The sequence below is a fragment of the Betta splendens genome, chromosome 2, assembly GCF_900634795.4.
Source record: "Betta splendens chromosome 2, fBetSpl5.4, whole genome shotgun sequence".
NCBI lineage: Eukaryota > Metazoa > Chordata > Actinopteri > Anabantiformes > Osphronemidae > Betta > Betta splendens.
In genome coordinates, this window is record NC_040882.2 from 5,545,470 (window position 1) to 5,564,769 (window position 19,300).

Here is a 19,300-nt window from a genome sequence, read left to right on the forward strand (position 1 = left end):
TCCACCAGAGCCAGAGAAAGGGGTTAAAAGGCAGAGACAACTTGAGGATCGTGGGCTCTTTGCATCACACCTTCGTGGTGTGTGCACTGATCTCCAGCTGGTTTTTGATGTTTTTGATTTGCTTTCCCCATTATTTTTATTTTCCTTAATTTTTATAATAAATCACACAAAAGACAACTCTCTCATCTGCTTGTTTATGGGAAATTTCCACAACACATATGTAGACAATTTACATTTTGTTATTGTGTCAAAAAACATTGCATATCACAAAAAAAATGAAAATAATCTCATACAGGTACAAAATTGTGAAATTGTGAAAAAGTGTCAAGGAGTCAAGCAGGTTTATGAGAGTTCATCCTCACAGTAACCGTCTATTCCTCCTAGTTCAGATGTTGAGTTTAGAGCAGCTTTCATTGCTCTCTGCAGTGGCTCCTTCTTCTTTGAGGTCCATCTGAAATCCAGACGTCTCTGAGATCTTGTTGTTCTGAGGTTTGTTCCAGGGTCTCGCTCTGATCAGCACCACACACTGTGGGACAGAGACAAGTTCAGCATCGAGTCAAAATCTTTTCATTCACACGGAAAAGGAGACGTATGGTCTTAACTTTCATAATGTACAGAATTGTCATTGTTCAGTGAACGCACCAGCTCTATCAGAGTGTGGTGGAAATTTTCCATAAAGAAGTAGATGAGAGAGAGTTGTCCTTTTGTGCGATTTATTGAAATAATAAAGAAAATAAAAATAATGGGGAAAGCAAATAAAAAGCATGGATGTTGATCGTGCACATCAACAAACCAAAAACCAGCTGGGGAGATCAGTGCACACACCACGAAGGTGTGATGCAAAGAGCCCACGATCCTAAAGTTACTTCTGCCTTTTAGCTTCTCTGTCTGACTAGGGTGGAATGTCTTTCTAACCCAATCAAATTACATGCACCATCTCCTCCCTGTTGCAGTGTGTGTGAAGATATTTACATTCTCACACCTGCATCGCTGACGTCCAACTATCTGTGAGAAAGGAGCACCAAGTCTCAACAGACAGAGACACAACTCGCTGACCTTGGGTTTGGGAGCTAGAGTTGAGAGTCTATCAGGCAGAGACAACCATTGAACAATCTAGGTGAAATGTCAAATGCATACAGTAAGACAAAACATAAGATATTAATTGCAGAACATAAGTCATAAATCGTATAATAACTGCATAGAAATGCATAGAAATAAGGAAGACACATAAAAATAAGGAAGAGACAATTTTTCCCATAACACTCCCCCCTTTTGATTACACATTAATCAACCACTAAGAAGAAAAATTGTCAACATCACATTCTGTAATAATAAAAGATCCTTGCAAATGAAACAATAAGGGTATTAACTCATCAAGATTCAAAATACACCTTCACATAAAATGCAAGTAACTTAGGGACAAAAGGTTGGGAGCTGTTTTTGGTGGGTAGTTATACAAGAATAACTTCTGTATTGGCATGTGAAGAAAATAAGCTCATTATCATATTTGTATCATATTATATTTTGTGGTCAGATAGCCTAAAACCATCGTCAAAGTCATTAAGTAAATTAGAGTTGGGGTTTTTGAACATAGTGCATTGTGTCATCTCATACGAGTGTTGCTGAAGTCGCACGCATGATGAGACCTCTAACCAGTGGGATAACGCAAAAACCAAACAAGAGAATCACAGGCATCTCAATGATAAAGGAAACAGCTGCGGACATGAGAACAGATTTCCATTTTCCAGACATTTTGTTTAGCCAATTCCAAGGGAAAGAACCTATACCAGAGTTAGCTGAGATTCTGAAGGCCGTGGAGCGCCTTCGCCACAATACCATTAGAATCAGTGTTATTCAGGATGTAAGTACAACATGCGTCTCCAAACATAACACAAACGCCTCTTTTCTCTGCTAACAACGTGTCTATGGCCATTCAATTGTAATGTAATAAAGACAATTAATGTATGATAACCATAGGTTTCCGGTGGGGTTCTGTTTCATATATTCTTAAGATAGATTTAATGCTTTCGGATCTTTAATTGTACATTTGCGTCTAGAGCGAATAGGAGATTCAGGGATTTAACCAGAATGATGATGCATATTTCCGCTTGTGTTGTCTTTCATCTGTAAATGAAGGATAAAACTAATTGTAGCAGTGAATAAAGTGATTGTGAGCAAATTAAACACCAAGTCAACTTCAGGATATTTAAACTCAGTGTCGTTGTTGTTGTTGTTGTGAAATTTCTCATTCAAAAGTAGTGTGTAAACTTACATAGAAACATCATGTGATAAAGGCAATAATCAGAGTAACATAAAATGAAGTCTAACAAAGCATGTTTACAATTGATGTCTCGTAACAATCTGCTTCTTCCTGTTGAACAGTAGCGTTAGATTGTTTCCAACCTGTGTGTTGAAGTATTGATTGTTCGTTGGGGTTCTTCAGGTTGTGATCAGCTGGTCACAGAGACACTTGGGATTCGTTATCACCGCCAGGTTTCCTCCCAATGTCGTCTGAGTTACTGTCACTCCCGTGATGTGAAGAGTCTACACGTCGTCCAGCGTTGGCAACTCAAGGCTGCTCGTGTGTGTGTTTTCTCAGGAGCGTGTGTGTAGATGTATGGTCTGATAGTGTGATTCACCGGTGCAGCTTCAGGCGGCGCTTGGCTCACACCTTTAGCTGAACGGTCAACGCAGCCTCGCCTCAGTGCGTGTGTGAGCACAGCGAGGGTCGTCCTTCTCAGTTCTTTATGTCAGTGGTGGTTTTCTCGTGTGGTGTAGATGGAGGGTCGTCTGTCGGATCCGGGACCTTCCTGGATGGAGTTGATCCAAGTCGCTCTTTCTGTGATCTTCACAGCCGTGTGGGTCGTCAGAAGGACTTGGAAGGGACCTTGCCACCGCTTTGAGTTCCAGTGCTTCCTGCGAAGCTCCTTAATGATCACCCAGTCTCCTGGTTGAATGATGTGCAGTGGTTCTGTCGCCTGTTTGGGCAGAGCCGCTTTCACCTGTTTGGAGATTTGGGACAGAACAGAGGATAAGTTCTTACAGTACTGTAGCATTGCGTCTTCGCACATTTCAGTAGGTGGTAAAATCCTAGTCTCAGTCTCAGTGTGGAGTCCCATCATAGGAGGTCTACCAAATAGGATCTCATACGGGCTGAGGTTTGTTCTCATCCTTCTCCTCATTCTCATGTATGAGAGCACAATGGGAAGAGCCTGAGTCCACTTGAGACCAGTCTCTGAGCAGCATTTAGCCAGTTTGTTTTTCAAAGTGCCATTCTCTCTCTCTACCGCCCCTCCGCTTTGGGGGTGGTAAGAGCAGTCCTTTCTGATGTCGATGTTCAGAAACTTTCCCACTTCCTCGAGGGCTTGGTTTGCAAAATGTGAGCCGTTGTCACTGCTGATTTTAGATGGAATCCCCCATCTGGGAATTATTTCTGTCAGCAAGGCTTTGGTAACTGCATGGCTGTTAGCATGTTTAGCTGGGAAGGCCTCCACCCATTTTGACCACATATCAACAATCACTAAACAATACTTTTTACCTTCTGCCGGCGTTAGTTCGATGAAGTCCAGCATTAAATGGTCAAACGCCTGTTCCGGTGGTGGGTGAGCTGCCAGTGGTTTGGCAGTCGTCTTACCTGGGTTGTGTTGGGCGCATGTCATACACGCTTCACAGTATTTTTGCGCATAGATTGAAAATCCCTTAGTGTACCAATGTTTTGTAAGAGCATCTAACATTCCCCCCTTTGATACATGGTCTAATCCATGTGTCAACTTCGCGAAATGAGGGAAAAAGTGTTTAGGTAGGCAAGGTTTGCCGTCGGGCCCATACCAAACGCCATGGCTACTGGTGGCGCCATTCGTCAGCCAGAGCTTGCGTTCCTGTGGGGTAGAGAATGTCTGAAGATCAGGCAGAGCAGAGGGAGGAGAGGGAGGTTGGGTAGAGGTGGAGGATAAGAGGCAGGGAGCAAGAGGAAGGGGAAGTCGGGCAGCTGCCTTCGCAGCAGCATCAGCGCGTGCGTTTCCAGCAGAGATGGGATCAGTGCCCCCAGTGTGTGCGGGACACTTACATACAGCAATTGCAGCCGATAACAGAATTGCGTCGAGCAGATCAGCAACCTTATCATGATGCAAGATAGGTTTGCCATCAGATTTCAAAAACTTTCTGTGTTTCCACAGAGCACCAAAGTCATGCGTAACGCCAAAAGCGTATCTGGAGTCTGTGTAGATAGTAGCAGACTTCCCTTCAGCCAATTTACAGGCTTCGGTCAGTGCGATCAACTCCGCAGCCTGAGCAGAGTAATGTCCTGGCAAAGGGCCAGACTGTAAAACAGTATGAGAGGTGCAGACTGCATATCCAACCTGACAGCGGCCCGAAGCAGGGTCTCTAGAGGCGGAGCCATCAACAAAGAGAACGAGGTCACAGTTAGGAATTGGCACCTCCGACAGATCTGGGCGCGGAGTGCAGACCTGGTTCAACACCGAAACACAGTTGTGAGGCTCGCCATCGTCAGGGCCTGGAAACAAAGTGGCTGGGTTAAGCACATTGCACCTTTTGACAGTGATGTTTGGCATGTCCAGTAAGATGGTGTTGTATCTAAGCCATCGGGCTGTAGAAAGATGTGATGTTTTTTGTTCCAAAAGGATCAAAGACACGGCATGAGGAACCAGCAGGGTGACATCAGAATACCCAACAATGTCACGTGATGCCAGCACGGCTTTCTCTGCCGCAGCCACTGCTCGGAGGCATCGTGGGAGCCCCGCAGCGACTGGGTCAAGCTTAGCAGAGAAATAGGCTACAGGGCGCGGACGTCCTCCGTGATCCTGTAGAAGGACAGAGGTCATACAACCTGATTTCTCATCCACTGTTTGGGTGAAAGGTCGCGTAGGGTCAGGTAGACCCAAAGTAGGAGCCGACTGAAGAGCACGTTTGAGGTCGGTGAACGCCTGTTCAGCCTCAGACGTCCACGTGAGACAAGAAGTGGACGATGAAGACGTCTGCATCAGAACCCTGAGTGGGGCCTCAAAGACAGTAAAGTTAGGAACGAAAGTCCTACAATAAGAACAAAGACCTAGAAAAGATATCAGCTGTTTTTACGTGCACGGTTTAGGCAGGTCTCAAATTGCTTTAACTCAGTTGGGTGAGATGGATTTGCCATCAGCTGTAATTACAATGACCCAGAAAATAACCTTTGTCTGAACAAAGTGTAATTTAAACAGGCTCTCTTTGTGGCCTGTAGCATCCAATGTTTCAATAGCTTAGTGGTGTCTGCAGTAACACCATCTATGGCTTCCTTTAAGAGGGTGTTGTTGTTTACATGGTCTGTGGTCAGATTTAGGTGTGATGACCACTGGTTCACATCCTCTGATCAAACCTACATCATGTCTGTGTGTGAGCCACAGGGAAGCAGGGCTTCCTGTAAGGCTGAGTGTTGGGTCAGAGCGTCCTCTGAAAAATAAAAATAAAAACATGTAGTGTGTCATTAGAATGTGGAGGTTCACTGTTTGTTGTGCATGACAGGCAGAATAAAAAAAAGTTTTTTTTTTTAAAGTATGCAAAGTAGGTGAATACGTCACATGGGGTCAGAAGTCGTTCACCAGTCTCCACCCCGTTCACATCTGTTCACGAAAGGACCCACGTCCTGCATCTGTCTCCATCATGTTTTCACAGAGGGACGTGTGGAACTGTAGAATAAAAATCAAGAATCTTTTTGTTCGTTAGGAAAAGAAATTGCAAGCGCAGACCTGTGTTCATCCCAAAAGAGGGAAGTTGAGGTCAGTTTGAGTGTGTGTGTGTGTGAAATCATAAACAAGCCGTGATGCAGCCTGTGTGAGGGCCTCAGTTACAGCCCCCCCTCAGCAGCCAATGATAAGAGCACAGCTGAGCTGAAGTTAACAGCAACAAAAGAGGGATTATTTAGAATGTCTGTAGATGTAACCTGCACTCCGTCTGGAGTGGAAATCAATCAAATACCTAAACTACACATGAGATCTCTTCCTAAAAATTAACTGGGCATAAATTTGAAAGCAACAATAAATCTCAAGGTGTCTCGCTGTCAAATGTTGCATAAGACAGTGAAAAAATAAGTTTTCTTTAATAGTCTGGTACGTACAGTAATTATTATTACTTCTCTCTAATAGTCGTCTTCCCTTTAATAGTCATTAATAGTCTGTTTCAGTCGGTTTCAGTCTTCCTATGGTCTGGTTTTGTTTTTTCTACAGTCTGTTTTGTTTTCCTATAGTCTGTTTTGTTTCCTATAGTCTTCTAGTCTGGCCAGACAAACCTATATTGTGCACAAACCCTTTTAGAAACGTAGAGGATTTTATTACTGAATTTGTTGCAAGTTAAAATAGTTTGAACCCATCAGACTGTAAAGTCATGCAGCAGTTGTCATTTAGCTGTTTGTCATCATTTTAAAATCACTCTGTGGGATTTTTTTAAGCAAAAAGCGATTCTTCATTGCGAGCAGATAAGCATGAACATGAATTTGAGCGTGTATCAGCTGTAAGCGTGTTTCTTCATTGCGTGTATGAATGTGTGTGTATGTTTGCGGTACCGTCTTGTACGTCACGTGAAAAGGAACCGTCACCTTCCTCCTTCCCCAACCATCAGTCTGATGTGAGCACCAGTGGGTGAAGCCTTTTAATGGGACAGTTGTTCCTCGATGACAGACCTTTCCTGGATCCTCGCATGCAGCTCTTTTGGGCCGATCACGTCTGAAGCCTCTCCTGTTGTTTCAACCAGTGTCTGTGTCAGAGCACGTCTTCTCTGCTGTTGCTCTGTCCTTGTTTTCCTTTGCTGATTGTCATAAGCAGGTGTCTGTGTCAGACACACACGCTTGTAGTAGCTGGTTCATCTGATGAGCCCAGAACGTGATGGCTGCAGACGTTGTGGGAGTCGCTGAGGCGTCCATGCTGTGGTCTGTGTCCTCCAGCTGCTGTGGTGTCAGAGCTTCCACCCTGTTCTGGTTGTTGGTTAGCGCTTCTTCTCCTTCGGTTCTTCTGCTGATGGTGGGAAAGGAGTCCAGATCCGGATTTACCCTCATCGCGCTCAGTTCTGCATTAGGACAAAGAGCAGAAACAATGGGAGCATTTGCTCTTGGCATGATATGTGTGTGTGGTATGTGTGTGTGTGGCAGAGTGCAAACAATTCTTCCCCAGAGTTGTTATCTCCTTTTTTCCTGTTACTCTCATCTTTTGTTTCTTTTAAGGCTTTAGTTTTGATAGTTTTGCTTTTTCAAGTATTTTCTTTTGTCTCTAATTTTTCTTTTAAGGTGCGTATGTCCTTACACAAAGCGATTCTCCTTTTGAACCCATAACCAGTTTCCCACTCATGGAAACATGAAACGCACTAATAACCATATTTACTTTAATTACGTTTAGTTTTGTACGGTTTCTGTCTGGTGGTGAAGACTCAAATTGCCCCGAACCCGTCTTTCAGAGTCCGGCGGTTTCCTGCCTTAGATTTTTGGGGTGTTCCGGCCGGAACCTTCCCAAAATGCCTTTTTATCGGACGTCTCCGTAAAAAGGGAACCAACCTGATCTGGCGACAGAGCCTTTCCCGAAGTATTTCCTCAACGTTAGGCCCCTCTAGGCCCGGGTCCCTCGTATCTTGAAAATACTTCACTCTGCAAACGCACTCCCTCTTTCAGAAGCCGTCTTTTATACTCAGTCCCCCACGTGTGGACCACGCACAGATCAAAAAAACATGTCTGTATCCTCAGTACAGACGGAAGCTCGGTTCCACGAGCCAACCCTTAGCAACCGACGTCTCACCACCCAGAGCAGACTTTCACCTAATTAAGAACATGTAATATTGGGATTTTTTTCTCTCGATCTAATTAATTTTCCTAATCAAATTTAGTGTTTGAACCAAACAGAAGATTTCTTTCCTTTTTTTTTCAACCAATTGAAATGTTTCAGCTAAATTAAAAATAAAAGTTCCAATCCTTTTGTTTTTTCCCAAATCAAAAGGAATCTCTCTCACCGAGCCGAGCCAAATTAGGATTTGAGTTTGAATCTGAGTTCGTGGATCTCGTCAGAGGCGATCCAGACGGGTGAGCAGTCCTCCCAGCTCTGAATGTCTGTAGAGGTTTGGAGGCTGAGCGACCCTAGTCCTCAGGACTATCGTCCCTGGTCACACCGTCCAGACGACCTGCCGCGGGATCCTGTTCGTGACGCCAATTTCTGTGGTGGAAATTTTCCATAAAGAAGTAGATGAGAGAGAGTTGTCCTTTTGTGCGATTTATTGAAATAATAAAGAAAATAAAAATAATGGGGAAAGCAAATAAAAAGCATGGATGTTGATCGTGCACATCAACAAACCAAAAACCAGCTGGGGAGATCATTGCACACACCACGAAGGTGTGATGCAAAGAGCCCACGATCCTAAAGTTACTTCTGCCTTTTAGCTTCTCTGTCTGACTAGGGTGGAATGTCTTTCTAACCCAATCAAATTACATGCACCATCTCCTCCCTGTTGCAGTGTGTGTGAAGATATTTACATTCTCACACCTGCATCGCTGACGTCCAACTATCTGTGAGAAAGGAGCACCAAGTCTCAACAGACAGAGACACAACTCCCCGACCTTGGGTTTGGGAGCTAGAGTTGAGAGTCTATCAGGCAGAGACAACCATTGAACAATCTAGGTGAAATGTCAAATGCATACAGTAAGACAAAACATAAGATATTAATTGCAGAACATAAGTCATAAATCGTATAATAACTGCATAGAAATGCATAGAAATAAGGAAGACACATAGAAATAAGGAAGAGACAATTTTTCCCATAACACAGAGTAAACAGGCCTGACAGACACGTCACAGTGAACATGATGACGATGAACCACGACTTCTCTGTTGTCTGGGACATGTAACAATCGACTTGACCCGGACATGGATTCATGCCACATGTATACGTGTTGGACAGGTAGAAGCCGAAGGTTACAGCCTGAAACAGAGCAAATCCCACCTGAGGACAGAGAAAAGCAGCAGGTGAACAACACATCTGTCATGAACACAGACACACACAGTTTACAAAACTCTCCTAAAACTGTTGATAATGTCCAAATCAGCCCTAGATGTGTCACAGTAATGTTTAGTATTGGACTTTTGAACATCTTGCTGAGTCCAGACTCTCCTCCAGCAGAACACCTGCTGACAGGAGACCCAGATAAGCCCTGAGGACGTGACCTTTAACCTGAGCTCCTTGGTCGCACTGAGGGGAAATAAACAAAGCCACACAAAATCTGTCACTGCTGCTTTCATTGAAGGCAAATCTTTTTGTTTCTTACATTAACACAACCACCTTTACATTTTTAAAATCTTAATGGCTTTTTCTCTGCACCTTTTTATTCTGCATGATGACATGAACCAAGTAGCAAAGAAAAATCAGACCAGGAGCCAAAATCAGAACCACCTGAAGACAGAGGAGAGTTTGTCACCTATTATTTATATTTAGTTACATATTTGCCCAGTTTGCTTCTATAGTGTTATAACAGTTTTACCTGCAGAGTCCAGTACTGATGCAAAGACAAAGAGAAGATGTGACTGAATGCAGCGTAAGTGCAGCCTGGTTGTTGAGTGTCACAAACAAATCCTGTGAACTCTTTGTCCCAGACCGGCTGCACCGCTGCTCCCACCATAACCACACGGATCAGCTGCAACACTGGGAGGCTTGTTTTACCTGGGAAAGAGAAACACAGTCATCCACCTTCACTGACACAAACAAATGTCTCGACTTTGTAACAGATTGAATGGCTTTGTTCTGATTGTACCTAAGAGGCTGGAGTGACAGTGCCACAGGCTCAGCAGCTGCTCCAGGAAGCTTGGATCCTCTGTGACCTCTGACCCCGACTGAACGACGTTCGCTCCGTGCTGCTGCTTGTTCCTCACCATCACACAAATCAGCTCCACGGCGCTCAGCAGCAGAGAAACGCAGGACGCGATGAACATGATGAAGAGGAAACTGGTCTTTTGCCCCGAACGAGGAACAAAACAGTCGACTTGGTGGGAACATGGAAACCTTGAACAGCTGTAGTTCACACGCACCCAGAAGCCGTAGAGTAGTGGCTGTATCAATACAAACACAACCTGCAACAGAACAAACAGGTGGAGTGATGAGTGTGTGTGTGTGTGTGTGTGTGTGTGTGTGTGTGTGTGTGTGTGTGTGTGTGTGTGTGTGTGTGTGTGTGTGTGTGTGTGTGTGTGTGTGTGTGTGTGTGTGTCTCACCTCTATCAGTATCACAGACACCATGCAGGCCTGGTACAAGCCCAGAGCGTGACCTTTGACCTTACCATCAGCCTTCTTTACCTTAAGAACAAACATGACACATTAGAAATGTTTGTTTAACGATAAAAACAGAAACATATTCAATTGAACGGTGTCGTCTGACCTGATTGTCCTGGTTGATCAAGTGGAGCAAGTAGCAGAGGAAAACTAGACCCGGACACAAAACTAAAAGCAGCTAAAAGAACCAATGACATTATGGTCAGAATTGTTAAATAATTTAATAGTTAGTCATTGTTAAATTTGAATCACATTTTTAGAACAACAAAAAATAGTAAGTGTTTTTCACCTGTAGTGTCCACAAACGTGTAGCAGCCAAAGGTGTGAGCTGATCGTAACAGATCTCTTTACAGCCTGGCATTCTAGAATTACACTCAAACTTGTCATCATCCCCCCAGGCCGTATGTGCTGCAGCTCCCAGTATCACCAGTCTGACCAGCAGGAGCACAGGAAGCATTGATTTACCTGTGAAAAGGAACCAGGCCTCCATAATTCACCACTTACTCTCCCTCGAATAAAGTCAGTTTAATGCAGTGAACGCACCAATAAGAGTCGACTGTCGCTAGTAAAACACTGAGGCCATTTGCAGAGCAGCCTGGACAGGAAACCCAGCTTCTGGCTCCTCATTGTTCCTGTTGTAGTGGAAAATAGAAAACCAGCTTGTTTAAAATCTGTTGGCCTCAGTCCAGTCTTTTGTAAATTCCTGGAAACACATCCAGCTGTTTCTTGTAAACTGTTCTGCAGATGTTTACAATCTGTCTCAAAACATGCAGATTCCAAAAGCAGCATCATTTATAAAGTTAGCATACTAAATCTGAACTAAAACTGTAATACTAAAAATATATTACTACATACAATAATATAGCTATTTGAAATGTATTAGAAAAGTGTCAATACTAATATATGAACAATGTTTGAATGCTGTATTGAACTACATATTGTATCCTGAACCTCTAAAACTGAATAAATGTAGTTTGTTATATTTCACAATTGAAACACATTAAAGTAAAAGCAAATCATTCTCCAATATTATCAACAAATCCACAAACTAAAGTTTGTTTATAAACATAGTTACACTTTTAATACTTTATAACTCACCCACTTTCTGTCTTGATTCACCAAAATGAAACAGCTAATCCAGGAGGAGAGTTCAGGTCTGCATGTGAGACACAGCGCACTGGATAAACTGTTCTGATGAAGCCCCTCCTCTTTTCCTAAAAAACTAAACTATCGAGGGAAAGGAGTCAGCGACAGGAATTCACACAGAGACACGAGAATGTGCGGTAATGGAACCTTTCTACTGGAGAACATGAACTTGACCAGTGTGTGACCTGAATGTTGCATATACTCTTTTCCACAGTTGTGTGGTGACTGTGGTGACCACGCAGATAAACAGGTTCATCTTCGTTCATAACTGCAGTGAAGAGTTGAATCTGTGCTGTTTCTGTGTACTTCATGCTTTGACAGACCTTTTAATTTATTCATCCGCTTCCTGATACCTCCGCCTCCATAATACAGTATCTGCTGCAGCTGCTTCCACCTCAGCTTATTGTTTCCTTTTCCACACTCTCATGTTGCCAGAGTAAACTGTTTTTTTCTTTTCCTGCTGCACAGTCAGAGAATGTAAACTCAAAGAAAAGTTATTAATAGACCAATATAGTAGTTCATGAACATGTAACAGGCTCTTTACTATGACGTCAGACCTGGACAATTTCACCCTTAACAGGCCTCACTGCACTAGAAATAAACAGAACATGTTTAATTTATTACAACACTCCTCCACTGCAGCCAGACTTATTCATGTCTTCAGTCTCATTTGTTCAGTTCTTCTTCAAATGATTTATAACTTTATCAATTATCTGCATCCCCTCATCTTATGTCAAGGTTCTGGCAGTTGATGCGTTTGGCAGTTTCTCTGAGACGGAGTGAATAGGAGGAAATAATACGTTTGTCATAGACAAAAATAGCTAGTTTGGTGCCTCCTGGTGGTGCTGTTAATAATGACTCCATTGATATAGACGTCAACAGGAGTTAATCAGAACCGGGAGACAAAATAACCAAGTTTTGATTTGTCTATTTCTTATAATGTGTTATTAAACTGTTACTGTTTAACGACACACTAAAACTACAAATAGAAGACCAACTAATCGACCAAATGCAAGAATACATTAAGCAAGTAGAGTGACATTGGGTTCCATCCTAATGTGGCTTCATAAGACCAGTTCCTAAAGGAAGTGCCAAGAAAAAGGCCTTAGATGAAAGAAGAGTTCCAGAGCTCTGGCGGTTACCTCCATGTGAATGTCTAAATGAGAAGCAGCGCCCTCTGCTGGTGATGAAGATAAACAGCCTCCCATCCAGGTACTGTGTGCAACTGTTTGTAGCTTCTCTACATGCTTGACATTATGTAAACAACTAAATAAAAGCCCACGAGTCCAGAAAGCAAATCAGTTTAATGTATAAGTAAAGATCAACAGAAGGCACGCGTACAGTATCTGAGGGTAGACGTCACACCAGCGTCACTATCGTTCTGCAGCCTGTGATCAAATAGCAAAATATATTGTTACATCTAGTGTCTATCTGCAGGACTCAGAGGGTAAAAGTCGTTCCACCGGGGAGAGGCCGCTAAACAGTGCAGCTTATAGTACAACGCCAAGCAAATGCAGTCTTTTGCAAAAATATATTCATATATAATTATACGGACACCAAAGCAAATCAACTATACAAAATGCTGACAACTATCCTACTACAGTAACTAGTGAACTGCTCATAAGAAAGTCCATCCTTATTATTAGCAGATTGTTACAAAATCAAAAAGCAGTACCTTTGTCAAAAAAACATTAAGAAAAACGTACTGGTCCATAAAATGGCAAGATATTAGTTTGAAAAACAAGAAAATTACACAAAGGACATCATAGTGTGTGTGTGTATATTTGTTAATAGAAGGACTAGAACATCTGGAAAATCTATATGTCCCTTTCAAGCAGAATAAGGTTCAGAACAACCCAGTGACTCAGTAAAGTTGAGAGTGCCATGGCTTTGAGATAGTTTTTGGTTGAAACACAGATCCCAGAGTTGACGTACGCTCAGGGCTACAATGACGGCTGAGCTAAGTACAAACTTGATGGGATAGTAATACAAGGAATATGGGTGGAACCCTTTGAGGGAAAAGTCAGAATACTATGAGAAGAAATTAGTTTTTGTATGAGCATATTCACAATTTTAGAATGAAAAAAAATATCATTTTATAAGAGAAAAATATTTAGGGAATATGTCCTTGCATAAAGAGATACGTAGTAGCAGTCTGTTAGCTAGCGTATCCAATTACAGCTCGCATTATAAGATGGTGCTGTAAATTGATTCTTTGCTGACTTCATGTTAAATTCTTGAAATCATTGTTGCATCTCACAATCTTTACTCGCTTTCTTTTTCTTTTAGTACTCTCATAAAAAGTAAAGTTTACTTACAAAACGTGTTTAGCACTAAAACATGAATGTTTGGCCTTAAATTATTACAAATTGTCCAATTTCAAGCAAACAGCAGTGCTTGAACAACAGTAACAAAAAAACATCCTAATTAATAGTACATTTGAACACACAACTGTATTTCCCAACAGCAGCAAGTTCAAATGTCCCAGACATTTAGATTCTCAGCATCAAGTAGAATCACAATTTTATCTTCAAACTTTAAGCAAAGGAGGCTAAAAAGAAATCGGATAAATGCGTCACAAACATAAGATACGCTGAAACTCTCAGCTCCAGGCTCCTCCTGTAAATGAGAGAGAGGCTGCTGGTTTAATAAGGGTAGCCTTCAGGGAACGCCAGGCCCTGGACGCACTGCTCCCCTGCTTCAGCCAGGTACGGACCCTCGTCCTCGTAGCTGGGCAGGTGCAGGGCGTCCTCCTCGCTGGGGGGCAGGGGGGCGTCGGGGTCGGCCTTCAGACTCGGCCTCTGGTTGTCGGGGAAAGCCATGGAGAACAGCGCCTCTGGGTTGCACACAAACTTGTAGACGTACCTCTCCCCGGCCACCTGAAGGAGGACCCAAGCACAATTCAGAAAAGTGCCCCGTCTTTTACGCTAATTTAGTGGTCAGAACGGATTTACCTTCTGCATGATGCCCTTCTCGTAGTAGTACCTCAGGGAGCGACTCAGCTTATCGTAGTTCATGGCTGGTCTGTTCTTCTGGATCCCCCACAGCCGAGCCACCTGGACATGACACAGCAGGGAACTTTACTACATCCATCGGAGTCAAACGTTTGGTTCATATACATCATTTTGACAGTGAATCCCAGTTAGCTCCCAGGGCATTCAAAGAATTCTGTTTTCTCTGTCTTGCTGACCTCTTCTGGGTCGATCAGTTTAAATTCCATGTTGCGTCCGGTCCACACGATCAGGTGTACGTTAGCTGGGTTGTCCAGCAGCGTGAGTAGGAACTGCCAGAGCTGCAGAGAACCACGACGCTGGTACGGCAGGCCCTCCTGCTTCACTTTACCTGTTAGAGTCAGGAAATGAGAACACCCCTCACCATTTGTTCGATTGCACAAAGTAGTTTGCTCTATTATTTGCACCGATAGTAATTCTTCATACTAAACTAATTTGAACGTTCTGATTGTGATATTCATGGCTTGAGCCTTCTTTCGTTTCTGTCTTACCTTCCAGTCTTTCTGGTACGACACAGGCATCATCGTAGTATAAATGTGGTTCTCGGTCTTGACCAAATCCTATGGCATAAAAACATATATAACAAAGTTTAACAAAAGGTCAGATGACTGCAAAAGAACTTCACAGCTGACACAAACTCACCCATGTTGTGATTCTGGTATAAAACTGGAGACTTCCCAAATGATGACTGACAAGCTTGAACCTCTGAAAAATACAAAGTCTTCTTAAGCAAATTACTCCTATTTGTTATCCAGAATTATATAAAAGAGAGGCTTTTTTTAGGAATGATTAACTTTTTGTGTTAAGTCACTGAAACTTGAAACATGTCCACAGATGAAACTACTAAGACACACACAAACCTGAGTCAACGGCAAAGTCTCTGGGCTCTTGTTTGACGGTGACATGACTGAAGGTGCTCTGCGGTCCAGCCACACCTGCACGAGGGGGCCCTGGTTCTGGGTATCGCGGGTCCAGTGGCTCCTGTTTAAAACCGTGGGGAACCAGGGGCTCTGAAAGGTGGCGCTGGTAGAGTGGGCGCCCGTCGTGGTTCGAGAGGTGGTACGGCGTGTTTGCAATCTTCTCCGGGGGGAGGAAGGACAAGCAGGGATCGGACAGCTGCCGTTGGAACCTGCAGCGTGGAGGAACCAAGCATTAGGCTTAAAGGTGTCAAATCAGTCCGACTGCAGGTTACAGCCTGTGCGTCAACTTCAACTCACTTTTGCTCTGCGCCAAAAGCGGTGCTGGGACAGCCGACGGGGGGGTGCGGCAGAGCAAACTGCCGGTTTTGGTTGACTGATGGGAGGCTGTGGTGCTGCGAGGGGCGAGGGGAGGGAGCGTGGCTTGGGGGGCAGTTAGCGCTGAGCCGTGGGGTGGGGGGCTGTAGCTGCCTCTGTAATGGTGGAGGTCCACGCGGCGCTGCAGACGTGGAGGCTGAAGTCAGGGCTGGCTTCTTGTCACAGGCACTGAGAAGGAGAGAAGAGACGAGAAGAAACTGATCGTTAAACCACTCACAAGCAGCATGGGTTGATTGACAGCCAATATTCTTTTGGTACCTGTAACTGTAAAGGCACATGTCAGCATGAGGGGTTCTGCAGGGAGACAGGTCTGTGGACGGACTGGGCTCTCGTTTCACTTTGCTGAAAGGTGGTCCATGAAACATCACTGCAAACACACACAATCACTTTTTGAGGATAAAATTTAACGAGACATTTTGTAGTAATACAAATATAAGTTAGTACACAAATTAATAGGTATGTAAAAATGTATAAAAAAAGGACTGCATCCATTTATCCCAGACATCACGCTTTGTTATCAAACTACCGCTGGAGTTTTGAAAATGTGACAGTAAAACAAACTGTTCTTTTAAAGCACGAAGACCATCACTGCAAAAATCCTAATAAAATGCTAAAATCTTCCACCGCAAAATTAACATTTCACCTAAATAGAAAAATCAACAATAACTTAACAACCACGGTATAATTCAGTTTCCAGCACAGCTGCTCACATTTGAGTTGATTCAACGGATGAAGGAAAAACAAAGCGTCTTATCTGATTTCAATTGTCCTGGAAACTGCAGCGGGATTTTAATGATTGAGCGATGAAAACACCTCAGATCCAGTACAGTATCTCCATCCACAGCACAGTCCCTGTCAGCTCTGCTTGAACCACCAGCCGGTCGGCTGAGGTGACTGTAAATAGCAATAAACGCTCTACATGTGCTACGTGCTTGGCAGGAGTGCTGAAAGTAGCTCCACCACTCGTGCTTATCTACGATGTCGTGATTTGTGAGGCAGAGGTACAGTTGCAGGAAGTCGTTTATGGCCGTACACCACTTACTGCGGCACGTGACTACTATGATTTGACTGGCACGAGTACAGTGAGTAAGTCTGAGGGTCAAATACAGTGTGATTCAACTAGATGTTTAAATGGAGCATTTTGTCTGAATCGCTCCTCTTTCAGCTTGCAGCATTTTTGTGGGATTTGGTTACAAGTCAAAGCCAGAGTAGGAACAGTATTATTTGTAAATAGGTGTATGAATAAGTGCGCTAACCTGCACTCGCTCTATAATTACTAGAAGAAAAGCAGCTACTCACAGTTATTGGACTGGAAATCTGGGACAAACTGCTCGTCATCAGGAACCTGAGCTGTGGAAAGAACAGGAAAATAATCTCATCATACTCTTATAATTAAGCAGTACAATCATGCATCTATCTCTATTGAGGTTTGTGTGTATGTTGAACTGTCTAATGTCGCACCTTCTGCAATCCATATTTCTTGGAGTTGACTCAGATCCTGGAAAAGCTCTGAAAGACAGTCATGAAATGATATTAAAATAACACAATATCTTAAAATTAAGCAACATTAATAACCCCATAATGTGCTCACCTTCTGTGTCCTGAGCCAGCTCTGTGTCCATGAACTTCCTTTTCCTGTCATCGACACATTTCAGCGAATCTTCCGTGTGACATTTCTATTAGTTTAATAACAAACGAGTTTAGTAATGTCATAATGTGTATTTTACAAGAAAAGTAATACATTATTTATTATATATTAGAATGGAAGATAAAGTAGCAGATATAAGTGAAGCCTCACGTTTTCAGGAACCATGAAAGGGACCTGCTGGTCATAAAATCCATCCATGTTGCAGGAGTCTTCACTCTGGGAGAAAAACAGATGTGGGTGAAATGGTGGTCATGGACATAAACAGACTAGAGGCCTCATTCCAGTATATTTTCCACTAACACCATTACACAGTTCCCTCCATCCGCTCACTGATATGTCCCAGTTTGTTTAGGTTTGTCTAACCTCAGAGTGGGGTTTACAGTGGCTATAAAAGCCTTGTTGCCAATGATACAATTATGCAACGTCCTGTTATTTCCATAAAGGACAGTAAAACATGCAGTACTGTTTACTGGTTAATAATTATTCGATTTCTCTTCAGTTCAAGTTATCATTTTTTTCTGCGACTAATTTGGATAAACATTCCTTATTGACAATAAGTATAAACCATGTACTTAAAAACTTCCCAGAACTGAGTGCAGTGATTTAAACTGGTAAATAAAACTTTCATGAGAAAAAATGTTATAAAAGAGAACGTTCCTTTTTGGCCTTTTCAGACCGCAGCGCAGTTTGGTAGTTACAAAACACCGTTATGGCGTTTTCTCGTTTTCTACAACTTTACAGGCGAAGGTTGTAGCTAAACGTCGCTGCTGTAACGACGCCAAAGGAAAAGTAACTTCATTTTGTTTTATTTTTACTCTCAAAATGCTGTGTTTTTCTTAATACAAACGTTAAATGTAAGATTTGTGAATGGAGTGAAGCAAAGCGGACCGTGGGACCTCCTTGTTTTTCTCAATGAAGTGAAACGTGATCCTCGCGGGGGGAGTCGGGGGAGGAGGGAGAGGGGGGCAGTTGCTCATCAGTGAGAAATTTGCCACACAACCCACACAAACAGTCGCGTCGCCAACAGCGAACGAAGGCGGCGAATACAACCTGAAACCCCGCAAACACGCGCGGGCAAATGGACGCACTGTTTGCTGCTGATTTGGAGAAAATGGCGTTCGTTCGCCACTTAACCCACATCTGCCCCCTCACCGCCTGTAGCAAACCGCGACAATGCGGTGGCCAAACAAAGCGAAAACAAGCCCTCGCTCAAGCGCCCGGCGGTGATTCGCGCGCACGCGTAAAAATGCAATACTCACACAGTTAGCGAAGTTTCTTGGCACTGTGGGGTGAACTCGACGCAGGTTTCTCCCCTACATCGCCTGCAGCTCCTCAGAGGAAAACTCGCCTGTGGATTTTTCTCAATGAAGAGCTTTGATGGCTGGATCTGAACCGAGCTCGTTGCGGCGCTGCTATTGGCTGGAATCGCACGTCAGTCAGAGGGCAATCCAATCGTCGTCAACGCTGCTCTGACGCGCGTCTGCTGTGTTTTTTATGAATGGCTGCGTTTCATTCATGAAGTCACATCTCTCTTAAAGGGGCCAGAGCCTAAATACTGTAAATAAAAACAGACACTGACGAACTAACGAATACGACTTCACTGAATTTAAATAAGAAAATTAAGAAAAAAATACCAACGCAAAACTAAAAATAAAGTTAAGCAGCAGTGGTATCAGTGTATTAGTAGCAGCAGTAGTATTAGTGTTATCCATTAACTTTCACTATAAAACATACCAAACCAAATTTGCTGGGTTTAGCAAACCAAATAACACCTATTCATTGCACATGCAGTATTTATGAGAGGCAGACAGCACATTACTGTAGCGTCTCTCCTGGAATGTGCTACATGTCTGACAGATTTAATCCAGGAACACATGTGACCGCTTCAAAGTCCATTCATCTCATCAGGTGGCGGA

The 19,300-nt window shown here is 43.2% G+C and overlaps 3 protein-coding genes across 5 annotated transcripts in view; all 3 read right to left on the reverse strand.

Annotated features, from left to right (window-relative positions):
• The window catches only part of LOC129603781 (protein NYNRIN-like), a 54,826-nt gene extending 46,040 nt beyond the window's left edge, over positions 1-8,786 (reverse strand). Inside the window, exons 1-3 of one of the 2 annotated variants that reach the window (XM_055506785.1) lie at positions 5,574-8,786; positions 4,359-5,445; positions 697-3,002 (exon numbers count right to left, since the gene is read on the reverse strand). In XM_055506785.1, coding sequence (XP_055362760.1) covers positions 2,751-3,002; positions 4,359-5,000 — 894 coding nt within the window. In that variant the 5' untranslated portion in view covers positions 5,001-5,445; positions 5,574-8,786 and the 3' untranslated portion in view covers positions 697-2,750. Of the gene's footprint in view, positions 1-696; positions 5,446-5,573 lie in introns of those variants that run through there. The other variant, XM_055506784.1, reaches the window with a different exon arrangement.
• Positions 8,787-8,796: 10 nt separating this feature from the next.
• LOC114850823 (gap junction Cx32.2 protein-like) lies at positions 8,797-11,505 on the reverse strand. 2 transcript variants are annotated; one of them, XM_055506786.1, is made up of 9 exons: positions 11,383-11,505; positions 10,828-10,916; positions 10,574-10,749; positions 10,391-10,462; positions 10,228-10,308; positions 9,773-10,088; positions 9,503-9,681; positions 9,343-9,414; positions 8,797-9,213 (listed from the first exon to the last, which is right to left on the reverse strand). In XM_055506786.1, exons 3-9 carry the CDS (start codon positions 10,739-10,741, stop codon positions 9,094-9,096), a joined length of 1,008 nt encoding a protein of 335 aa, XP_055362761.1. In that variant the 5' UTR covers positions 10,742-10,749; positions 10,828-10,916; positions 11,383-11,505; the 3' UTR covers positions 8,797-9,093. The 2 variants fall into 2 exon arrangements, with proteins under 2 accessions (XP_055362761.1, XP_055362762.1); XM_055506787.1 differs by having other exon boundaries at positions 11,387-11,478.
• A 1,210-nt stretch (positions 11,506-12,715) lies between these two features.
• Positions 12,716-18,800, reverse strand: LOC114850836 (ETS translocation variant 5-like). The gene is made up of 13 exons (XM_029142420.3): positions 18,644-18,800; positions 17,535-17,600; positions 17,328-17,412; positions 17,198-17,245; positions 17,036-17,086; positions 15,995-16,103; positions 15,659-15,904; positions 15,302-15,570; positions 15,084-15,146; positions 14,933-15,001; positions 14,621-14,772; positions 14,385-14,486; positions 12,716-14,309 (listed from the first exon to the last, which is right to left on the reverse strand). The coding sequence occupies exons 2-13, from the start codon at positions 17,580-17,582 to the stop codon at positions 14,076-14,078; spliced, it is 1,476 nt and encodes a 491-aa protein (XP_028998253.2). The 5' UTR covers positions 17,583-17,600; positions 18,644-18,800; the 3' UTR covers positions 12,716-14,075.
• Positions 18,801-19,300: the final 500 nt, after the last annotated feature.

Coding starts and splice junctions, on each gene's coding strand:
- LOC114850823 (XM_055506786.1), bottom strand. CDS start 10,741: ATGCTTCCTGTGCTCCTGCTGGTCAGACTGGTGATACTGGGAGCTGCA. Junction 10,463..10,573: donor CACGTTTGTGGACACTACAG/GTGAAAAACACT, acceptor TGGTTCTTTTAG/CTGCTTTTAGTTTTGTGTCC. Junction 9,415..9,502: donor ATCAGTACTGGACTCTGCAG/GTAAAACTGTTA, acceptor CTCTGTCTTCAG/GTGGTTCTGATTTTGGCTCC.
- LOC114850836 (XM_029142420.3), bottom strand. CDS start 17,582: ATGGATGGATTTTATGACCAGCAGGTCCCTTTCATGGTTCCTGAAAAC. Junction 17,413..17,534: donor CTTTCATGGTTCCTGAAAAC/GTGAGGCTTCAC, acceptor TTAAACTAATAG/AAATGTCACACGGAAGATTC. Junction 15,002..15,083: donor ATACCAGAATCACAACATGG/GTGAGTTTGTGT, acceptor TTTATGCCATAG/GATTTGGTCAAGACCGAGAA.